Source organism: Mytilus galloprovincialis, chromosome 2 (assembly GCF_965363235.1).
Source record: "Mytilus galloprovincialis chromosome 2, xbMytGall1.hap1.1, whole genome shotgun sequence".
NCBI lineage: Eukaryota > Metazoa > Mollusca > Bivalvia > Mytilida > Mytilidae > Mytilus > Mytilus galloprovincialis.
Window position 1 is genome coordinate 72,501,814 of NC_134839.1, and position 12,004 is coordinate 72,513,817.

Here is a 12,004-nt window from a genome sequence, read left to right on the forward strand (position 1 = left end):
GCGAGTAACAAAAAGTGAGTAGCGAGTTATAAAAAGTGAGTAGCGAGTTATAAACAGTGAGTAGCGAGTAACAAAAAGTGAGTAGCGAGTTATAAAAAGTGAGTAGCGAGTAACAAAAACCGAGTATCGAGTTATAAAAAGTGAGTAGCGAGTAACAAAAAGCGAGTATCGAGTTATAAAAAGTGAGTATCGAGTTATAAAAAGTGAGTAGCGAGTAACAAAAGGTACTTATCATTTTTATATCAGCGCATCACAGTTCATTGCAAAGGATATTCATTTTAATTCATTAATTTAAATTGATATATTTTGTTTGCCATTTTGAAAGAACTAATGTTAAAGTAATATACTAAAATACATATCATTCTTATAAATGCAGTACGACTGTGCAAGACCCCCATGTGTGTTTAAGTTTGCTTACGCCCATTTCGTTGTGTCACAGCCAACTACCTTACCCCTAGATGATCATGTGTCTATATTAAACTATAAACAGAGACATCTTTATTAAAATAGTACGTCAGCTTGAAATTTCCAATTAGTATAAAAAAATAATGAAAATAATAGTGAAAACCTATCTGTAAAATACACCTTTTCTTTACAATTAAGGAACTGAAAATAGATACAAGGAAAGAATTTTACTTTTCAAATTAAATTTTGAATTTGTAAACTTATGACAAAGTTTATAATATGTTATCCTCAATTGGAACTTTAAATAGTAATTTTTGGATTCAAAACCTATGACTGTAATTTTTGCTCTAGTAATGATATAGGTGATGAATTTCATTACTTGTTCCATTGTGAAAGAATACTTTTATAACCATACCATAACGCTTGTTTGGAGATGAATTAAAATTGAGAATGGAAATGGGGAATGTGTCAAAGAGACAACAACCCGACCAAAGAACAGACAACAGCAGAAGGTCACAAACAGGTCTTCAATGCAGAGCGAAATTCCCAGACCAGGAGGCGTCCTTCAGCTGGCCCATAAACAAATATCTATACTACATGAACTAGTTCATTGCTAATGAACACCATACTCAACTCCTAATTGTACACAAGAAACAAAAATTAAAAATAATACAAGTCTAATTAGTATTCTTCTTGACATGCTAGTGCTTTGTATTGGAAAACGAAGCAACATAACTCCGGGGAGGACTGAGGCTATAATTTCAATTTGTATATTGGTGTTTGAATAAAAGATTTTTCATAATTACACTTTGTATCTTTATGAATAAATTTACAAATTAGCTAATTATGGGAATATTTATCAAAACGTTAAGCAATAATCCAGGAAACATACACTATATCTGTATTAGTTTTGTTAAAAAATGCATATTAATATTGGTAGTAAGGACCTACATGTAGTTCTTAAATGAGATCCTCATCAGATATCCCTGGCCATATATTTTCCTTTTTGTCATATAAAGAAATGCTCGAATTTAATATGTACGTACGGGAAACAAGGAACATTAATTATCCCCAGACAAAAAAAAAATGATTCTAAATACATAGATATAGGAAAATGTGGTATATGAGTGCAATGAGACAGACTCTCCATCCAAGTAACAATTTATAGAGGTAAATCATTGTAGGTAAAAAAAAACAGCCTTCAACACGGAGCCTTGGTTCACACCGAACAACAAGCTACACGTTCATAAAAGATGAATTTTATTACAAAGGATAATCATCATGAATTATACTGGAATTGTCCTTTGACCTCACTGATATTAATATGTTTATGTGTTGATCTGTGATGGGTATATATGTTAATGAAATCCTTCACCGAATACGGGACCACAATATTACTAGTGGTAGACCCCAATGTTCAACAGTCTTCAATTTCTACCAAATATGGACTGTCAAAAAAAAATGCTAACATTCCAATTTTCAATAACAGTTAACAGCAAATATATTATCACAAAAACAGATAACAAAAACCCTAATAGTCCAATAACAGCTAACAATGAATAAGACAATAACAGCTAACAGCAAATATATTTTCAGAATAACAGATAACAAAGAATCAATTTGGCCCATAACAGCATAACAGTTAAACCCCTTGCTCCCCTCTTTGGTTGCCAATGAGACATATCTCCATCCATGACAAAATCTCTTCAATGTAAGCAATTATAGGTCACAGTACAGCCTTCAACATGGAGCATTGGCTTGTGCCGCAAAGTAAGCTGTAACCCCCCAACTTCACATGTAAAACAATTCAGATGAGATTAAACAACACCCAGATTTAAATACGAAATCATCAATGTTAAAACATGTATATATGAATTACAGTAACAAGAGACAACAAAAATCATAGATTTCTTACTTGGAACAGGTAAGTTAGGAAACCGTATATATATTTAGGGAGGTTAAAAGTATGTGCAAGATCTGTCCCTTTCCTCTAACATAGGACAGTGGCATTACCGGTACAGCACAACATAAGAACAACCAAGTAAAACTCTGAAGAGAACAGCTTTTAAGTTTTAACTCATCGGGTCGATACTAAGCAAACTATAAACAAATAATCAGGTTAGATGACGAAATAAAAACATTTATCCTGATTTAGAGTAATTTATAAATAAAGTAAAACGACTATCCTTTGCAATGAATTCATATAAAATAGCAAGGTATCAAATTGTATTGAAAGCCTTCAGAATTAGTAAGTAATGAAAAGGGAAACAAACCATGAGATGATCATTCGTTGAAAAACCAAAAATATAAATGGTAGCTTTTGTTACTCGATACTCACTTTTTATAACTCGATACTCGCTTTTTGTTACTCGCTACTCACTTTTTATAACTCGCTACTCGCTTTTTGTTACTCGCTACTCACTTTTTATAACTCGATACTCACTTTTTATAACTCGATACTTGCTTTTTGTTACTCGCTACTCACTTTTATAACTCGATACTCGCTTTTTATAACTCGCTACTCACTTTTTGTTACTTGCTCCTCACTTTTTATAACTCGATACTCGCTTTTTGTTACTCGCTACTCACTTTTTATAACTCGATACTCACCTTTCATAACTTGATACTCGCTTTTTGCAACTTGATACTTGCTACTCGACTAAAAGTAAATCTCCAAAAAACAACACATTTGTGTATTTAAGTATACACATTTATTATTTGTATAAGATCAAGACCTTTGAAGATGCAGATTTCTAAGGAGTTCAATCTAGCATCTTATTGATTTTCTGGCGATCTCCACAATGACAAGAGAGAACACGTGAGAATTTACAATACCAAACAGACACAAAAAGAGACATGAACATTTGAGCTGATAATTCAGTTCTTTGATGGTAACAAACAAAACAAGCGATAGCCTTTCAAAAAGTGCTAAATTCGACTCTTAGCTGATGAAAATGGAAAGAGCTCTCGCTTTGTAGATTAATTCATTTACTAGAATAACCACGTGCATCAATCAACAAATTTTACCACACACGTGAGGTCACACGTTATGAACTTGTAGTATCGTTTACCGTTGTTCACAACAAATGGAAGTTTTTAACGACCTTGACTGGCTATACAGTCCTTGTTGTTTACTCCAGAAGATTCGTCTATTTATAGATAAAAGTAACCTGTGTAAAATCTAATTGCTAAAATAGAGACGACAAATCCGATACTCTACGGGATTGAAGGACATTTACTTGGTTTAGATTGTCCTAACCAATCAATAAATTTTTATTATTCACGTCTCGTGATATCTTCCAATCAGGTAGCAAGAAAAATTCACGCCCTAAGTGTCCATCGTTCAATTCTTAATCTCGACTCCTAGGAGTCGAGAATAATGTTGCGAATTAAAGTCTTTCTTCCCATCGCTCAATTTGTAACAGTTGATGAAGGCTATGGAAACGCAGAAACACTCCAGAATCACAAGACAAAATGGCACAAATCCTATCGAAACACATTTTCGGATCTTAAAGTAATACGCCAGGTAAAACGAAAACATACTTCTGAAGTTGAAGATAAGTAGCCGATTGAAAAAAACAACAGTAAAATAACCAGTCCCAGTAAATGTATGATGGATTAACAAGAACAACGACTGCAGTGTATTTTTTCGGGCGATCTTCACGATACATCGTCATTTTTGTTCGACAAAAAAGTGCGTGACTGTGCATGCATAGGCACTAATACACTGTTCTATAGAAGCCAAAATAAGTACTGGAGATGTAATATCACAGGAGGTCAATTACTTTTTTGTTATATAAAACTTGACAACATGGCAAGTAGGCAGAATCCAATTTGAAATACGAAGAAAGAAAGCAAGCTTTAAGCCAGGAATCTGTTATCAATGGAACTGTGCTTGTCGAAATAATAGAATACATCGACGACACACTGTCTGGAACTGATTTTGTGCAAATTTTCAATCTTGCCGATGGAGCTAAATTGAACCCCTTATACAAAACATGGAGTTGTCATGCATGGAGGGAAAGATTGATGCGACGCATCTAAATAAATTGGAAACTAGCTTCCATTGCAGATCTGCAAAAATAGAAGCAAGGTAGATTTGTTTTCCTGATTTTGAATGATGTCAATGAAGCTTTTAAACAGGCAACATCTCAAACGCGTGAAAATAAAGACGTCATCATATAAAAAAGAGTTAAAATAGTTTGATGATATATATGTTATGCTAAGAATAGCTGTACAGGGACATTAAATAAGATCTATGATTCTAGTTGGGATAAACATCAAGACACAGTCCAGTTATATCATTGAATTGCATAACGCACTAACAATTTCGCAGCTATAACAGTTCAATTGTGCAACTCGTCGTCGAAAGGATACAACTACAACTTGTCCATCCCCAGATAGAGAGCCATTTATCCTGGCAGTTGCGGCACTGATTAATGTTGAAAGCCTTCATTGTGTGTCCTTGTTACGTATAATTATTTTTTAGTACCAAGCATTACTCTCCAAACTGTTCTAGAAGGTTTTCTATGATGAGGCCTTCATCGTCATGACTATACGTCATGACCTGCATCAGAACGTCCCCAATGTACCCGATGAAAATCAGGAGAACACACTACCTTTCTAATCTGCATGCATTCCTTCTATGGCAGCTAGTATAAAAAAAAATCAGAAGCGTTTTATAAATCATTCCTTCAATGACAACTCCCGGCAAGCTTAAGTTGTTCAAAACTGTAAAATTAAGGAATATAGGCACGCTCGAAGATTGGCACAATAGCTATTCTAGACTGAGCCGTCGTTGTATTCTACTATTTCGGCATACACAATTCGATTGATATCAGTTTCCAGACTTTCTGTCCGTGTCCTATGATTCTTTCGTATTGCCTTGTTGTGCAGTTTTAACAAACATTCAGCATGATACTGAAACTTTCAATTAGTTACTCATCTTCAATCTTAAAAATATGTTTTCATTTTTCCTGACGAAATATTTAGGGATCTGTTGCCTCGTGATGCTGGAGTGTCTTCAATTCATGGCCTTCATTCAAAATTTACAAGTGCATTCATGCGAGAAAGTAATTCAGTGATTGCTAGCATCAAAGTGCTTATAACTAGTGCCAATAACTTTGTCTGTTCTTTTGGTATCTGCCAGGAATTGCAAATTTTCACGTGTCCTCTATTATCGTTTCAGAATTCTTTCCAGTCTATTTCTGCATTGGATTTTTCAGCTCCTGTGATTTCAATATCTACATTTTTTATCCGTTTTGACTTAGTGTTGTCATACATTATATTGTCTATACGTAATTTTCTATGGTTTAAAGTTATTTAAGCAAAACTGTTACAAAAGGAAATAATGTAATAGATACATTTATTTTGTCAACATGTGCATGCCTGATTTGAAAACTTCGGGAATATATAACAATGATTTGCTAAACGAGTTGTAAATGCATCAAAACGTTTTTATCAATGCAAATAGCAAATTATCAAAATGGCGAATAATGATATATTGAAAATTCTTGTTTTGAAAATGTTCACCATTCAAGATGGTCATGGTCACTTTAATGTCTGAAGTTCTCAGATGATAGTCTTTGTCATCAGTGGTTTTGGACCAAACTATTATCAAATTTAAATAAGGTCATCTATTATTATTTTTTTTTTTTTTTTAAATGATTACGATTGATTTTATGCCCAGAGCAGTCATTTTCATTTTCTATATTGGGTTCATTGCTTAAAATGTTTGCGATGACGTACTTGAACTAAAACTCTGCAAAGTGTGATGCTTTAACCACAGTCGGAACAATTGTTTCACAAATCAACTGGACTATATTGAAAATATTGAAAAGGAGAAAGATAACTAGACTATAACAGTCTCGCAAGTGAATAGTGGGAGCTGGTTTTAATCAGAATGAGACTATGATGACGTAAACATAATAATGTATATGATATGTATTCTAAACTATTCTTTTACATGTCATGGGATTTTATTGTAATGTGTTTCAAATTTATCCCAACAATGTTGAAGAGATCTCAAGATTTGCATCCGCATATTTTTATTCTTCACTCTTCGCACCCATGTGAGACATCGTGCAAGGCCCCTGAAAGCGTTGACCGAAGTACATGTTGTACAATTCGTCATCATTTAAATTCAGTTTATTTACGAATGCAAAACATACATTTGTCACAGTGGCATCAGGCAAACAGTGTGTTTTACAATACATGGAAAGTAACCAACATCACATACACAAATAAATAAATGTTTGATTTTATACACATGAATCATAGTCTGGTGGAAGAAGTTGATTAAAAACTTGATTAGTTGAGTGACTTAATGTCTTAGCCTCATCTTTTGACATCTGTAATGTCCCTGCAAGTTTTTGCCAGAATAGTTTCTCGGAATATTTTAGATATGTATATGTTTGCAGGAAAAATCTAAGATCATAGTCTAACAAACTAAAGTCAATGTCTTCAATGAGCAAAACTAATAAGTGGCGTCGGTGTTTCAATGTTTGATGAAAAGCCTTCTGAAATTCCATTTGGCACCATTCACTTTCGATGAAATTTAATGACAATATAAGCAGTGTGTACCTGCTATTCTCAACGCTGTTGATGATATTCTCTGCTATGCATGCACCTGGTATAAAATCTTTGTGGTGCAGGCAAAGATTGATATCTGGTAATAACGATTTCAGTTTCGTGCACAATACATCGTACACCCATCGTTCATCTGACGAGCTGTATGAAATAAAAGCGTCGTAACATTTTGGATTATCTGGACAATGGCACTGATCGGTAGTTTTCACTCTATACAGTTGCTTAATTTTATATTTGTACTTAGAAAATAAACACGTGAAGACAATGGTTAGTAAAACTAGCGAAAATCCTATGAAAGAACATTTGTATCTTTCAAATGTTCCCTCTTTGACACACACTACACTATGAGTTTTCTTACACATGCCCTCGAAGGAAAATTCAGATATGTTTTTCAAGTTTCTATCGCTTTCTTGATCTAAGCACTGCATTGATTTAAGATATGTATATTGCCTCCATTTCTTGTCATTAATCTCTGCAATGAATTCGTAAAATAATTTTTGGTAGCATGTACATATAAGCGGATTTTCTCTTATGTTAACCTCATTTCTTAACCGAGAAAACGATTTCAACTTGTTCGTGTCAAGATTTGATAGTTCAGTTATTCTATTCCTTGTCAAATCAACGTTAAGATTACCATCGAAATCAAAATATTTGTAAAGAAAGCTAATATCCTCAATATTGTTCCTGGAAAGATCAACGTTCGAAAGTCTATCGATAGTTTGGTACATAGAGTCTGTGAACAAACTACTTGGTACCCGTTCTAAACCATTATTTGTCAAGTTGATAACACTTAAGGAGTTGAATATTCCGTTCTGTAATAAATCGTTAACCCTTACTTCAGCGGAGAATCTGTTAAGAGAAGATATTTCAACATACGTGAGATTGTCATGAGAACATTTCCTAAGCAGTCTCAGTTCATTATGATAATCCAATTTCAATTTCAATTCTTTTCTGGTATATTTAGGTCGTCGTTTCGGGTAATAATCGATAGAACTATTTTGAAAAATAAAAGTACGTAAAGTATTAGATATTTGACATTTCTCATATGCCAGTAACTTTCTAGAATTTTTCTGAACATGGTTCATAAAAACTAAGCTTCTGTATTCTATTTTGCAGTTGGTAAATTTCAAATTTTGCAGTACCGACTCGATCGACGAAACTTCTTGTGAAAAATCATAATCATAATAATCGGTAATATAACAGTTCCTTACGGTTAATGATGTCATTCCCGGTAATTTAATTGGTTGCCTTATACTTATATTTCCACCACCATGACATTCTATTTCCAATGTAAATTGATCGTCTCCTAAGTAAGACTTCTTTGTACCGTTCATAAGTTCACGAAAACTGTCCAGGCACCATGTATCTCCACTGGTCACATCACAGATTACACTTGTAGGAGAAATATCATAAAAGATCTTACAGGATTGACTGACAAATCTTTGTCCATTTCCATACTGAAAATTCACTAGAATTAGTATATTAAAAATATGAATCCACGGCATTGTAAGTGTTCAGCTAGATTTTAAACGACAGAAAAAAATAAACAAATGTTTGTAAGACATTTACTTATATTGTCTCATCATTTTTTTTCAAACATCATCTCCCATTGTTATTGTTTAGCAGTGATAAGTATTCGGAAGGTTTATTGTCAACAAAAGCTAGCAAATGTCAGATATTATTTTGTATTCGTTAATATTAATATAATACAGAGGAAATGTATGTAACAATAAACAAGAGGTTAATTTCCTGTGTAGATACATTACTAATTCGCTCTTGTTGGTCCGACAAAAAAATACAAAAAAAGATTTACAAAATATCCTAGCAGTTTTATTTTCAAATATACATGTGATGTATTGATGACTTTTATGATTATATAGATTTCTATCCACTTACACACGAATTATTAATTATATTAAAAATGAATGCTTCTTTTTGAGATTTTATTTGAGATGTAAAAGTGTTTACCGAAGCTAATTTTAAATCGCCGCTTTATATATACATGTATATATATATATGAGTCTAAAAGATTGTGTAACAATACCGATAAATAGATGGAAAACAAAACACTAAAAAGTGTTGAATATCATCGCACAAAGATGGAAAAACTGAACAGATGATATAAATTATACAATAATTGCAAATATTTCGGCTCAACGAATGGCATATCAATTTTCATGTAACAATAAAATACTCTCGCTTTTTCACGTTTCGCTTGATAATTAAACAACGCCTGTTTGATTGTCTGATGCAAGATTTTAAATAGCAGATTGGATGATTTAGTTAAATCTTTAAGTGATACATATTTGGTTCAAAATGTTTGTTTACAGTATCACTTAATATTCTGCAATTCCAAGAAGTAAAAGACTGTAGTTTTTGTAAAAATGATATTGAAGATGAGTGGAATTTCATTTTAAAATGTCCCACGTTAAGGTCTTAGATCTTATTTCATTTTACCAGATTATTGGAGAAAATCTTATATATATGTCAGTATTGTTATAACTTGTGACACTTGAAAAAGGCCATTTGTTGAGCCGAAATATTTGTCAACACGATTTAATAACAACATTTTCGTATAATAACATCTTATACCAGTACCGTTGTGCAAATTTTTAGACTGATATATATATATATATGTATAAATATATAAAATTAACTTAGTTTCGAGCATGATAATGATAAAAAATTTTCCTGTCGCGTTTACTACTAGATTAACAGACTAATCTCTCGGTTAGCCGAGTGACGACCGTGTAGGTGGCAACTCAATACAAAGCCATGCACAAATGATGTCAGAAGTCAAAATACAACACACAACAATGGAAACGTGTCTCTATAGTCAGCAAGCCGTTAGTTAGTGTGGACTCTGAGGTTGTGGAGGTTAGACAATTTAAATTATCACCCATGCATGCCATGATATCATACAATTATCGCCCATGAGTGCCATGATATCGTACAATTATCCCCCATGCATGCCATGATATCATACAATTATCGCCCATGCATGCCATGATATCATACATCCTATAGCTAGTCATGCATGCAATGATATCATACATCCTATAGCTAGTCATGCATGCAATGATATCATACATCCTATAGCTAGTCCTGAAAGTCAAATTATTGTGTCGTGAAAACGGGAAATGAGGTCTAGCGGGACCCGGGAAATGACCAAATAAAAAAAAAGAGAATTGCTTACGTACATAGTGTAGGCGGTATACGGGAATCTGACAAAACAGTAAGCGGAATCCGGGATCGGAACCCGTAATGAGACGTCCTGTTTAATTGACATCGATTTTATATTTATCCTTATTGGTCAATCATTTTTTTCCAAAATTAAGTGCAGAGGGGGTGTAGATGGGAGTGAAAAAACTGCCGTGTGATTTTTTTTTTTTTTTTATCCTACATTGAACTTTTGATGGCGTCCCTACTAGACGTTGATTTTAAAAGTATCGATCGTAAAACTATCATTCAACTGGGTAAAATAAAAAAAAGTCAACTAGTTATAACTTGTATTGCCTGTTATACATATTTTCTAAATGTTCCAAAACATATTATATAACCAAGGATTTGTATAGTAAGTAAGATCTAACTATACAAATCCTTGATATCTATACTAATAAACCCTTGATATCTTCTATACTATTAAACGAGAAGACCTCATTTTGTGTGTCGTTTCTCTTCCTTCCACAATAAATCAATCATCATGTCTCTGTGTCCTATAGGTATGCATAGTCGCATTTGTCATCCATTCTTATGATCATTCAGATTGAGTTATTTTGGGAGAAAAACGACAAAAAGGGAGTCCGGATATGATTCCGTCATCAGACTGACTTTTAGTCATAGTTAAGACTTCCGGTTTGAAACATGCACAAACACAACCAATCGTATGATAGATAACAAAAAAAAAATGAAAAATAAATAAGCCAATCAAATCGTTCTCCATATCATGGTGTTTAGATCGCAAGAACCAGAACTATTATACCTCCTTAAAGAGGACAATTATTTTTCGCGTTTATCTACATGTAAACTACAATTATACTACTTTAATATATAGAGACTATGTATTCTGTCTACTGTTTTCTTTCAATTTACTATTTAAGGGGTCACACCAGTTGCATATATATATTATAAAAATAAGTAAAGCATGTGACACATTTTAAAAAAAAACAATCGTATGATAGATAACAAAAATGAAAAATAAATAAGCCATTCAGAGCGTTCTCCATATCGTGGTGTTTAGATAGCAAAAATAATAATTATTATACCTCCTTAGATAGGACAATTATTTTTCGCGTTTCATTTCATGGTGTAAAGATCGCAAGAACCACAACTATTATACCTCCTTAGAGAGGACAACTATTGTTCGCGTTTAGGCAGCAACCATTTGATTTTCTGGGGGGGGGGGGGGGCTATGGTTTTTTTTTCTGTACAAACTTTTTTTTTCGCCTGCGGCGAAAAACAATCTATTTTTTTCTCGACAAGTCAAAAACAATTTTTTTCTTTCAATTTAAGCATTACATATAGTGGCAGCTGGGGGTGAAACAAACAATTTTTTTTTCTCAGAATCAAAAACAAATTATTTTTTTCTCCAAAAACTGGAAACAAACTTAAATACTTAATAAGATATCTTATAAAAATTAAAGATATCTTAATACTTAATAAGATATCTTAATACTTAATATTGTTAAATAAATAAGATATCTTCAAATTTGAATAAATATAAAAACGGCGTGCCATAACTAGATGGGACATTACAATTTATTATTGAAAGTGAAAATAGTGATTTGGCAAAAATGAAAGTAAAGTAGAGATTAGAGGGAGGTATGACCTTTTTCGGGGCGTCGGGATCGGGTGTTTTGAAGCTCGGAATTTGGGGATTGATCCTTACGGAATCCGGGGATATATTTTTCGATTTCGGGATTTCGGGATATGAATTTCTTTAAATTATGCATCTCGGGATATCGGGATCAGGACCCCTCCGACCACCCCTCAAATTAGCCTTAGTCGGTCT

At 33.2% G+C, this 12,004-nt stretch overlaps 1 protein-coding gene across 1 annotated transcript; it reads right to left on the reverse strand.

Moving 5' to 3' along the window:
• Window positions 1-6,536: 6,536 nt before the first annotated feature.
• On the reverse strand, window positions 6,537-8,678 carry LOC143064327 (toll-like receptor 2 type-2). The gene has a single exon (XM_076237083.1). It carries the CDS (start codon window positions 8,496-8,498, stop codon window positions 6,666-6,668), a length of 1,833 nt encoding a protein of 610 aa, XP_076093198.1. The 5' UTR covers window positions 8,499-8,678; the 3' UTR covers window positions 6,537-6,665.
• Window positions 8,679-12,004: the final 3,326 nt, after the last annotated feature.

Coding starts and splice junctions, on each gene's coding strand:
- LOC143064327 (XM_076237083.1), bottom strand. CDS start 8,498: ATGCCGTGGATTCATATTTTTAATATACTAATTCTAGTGAATTTTCAG.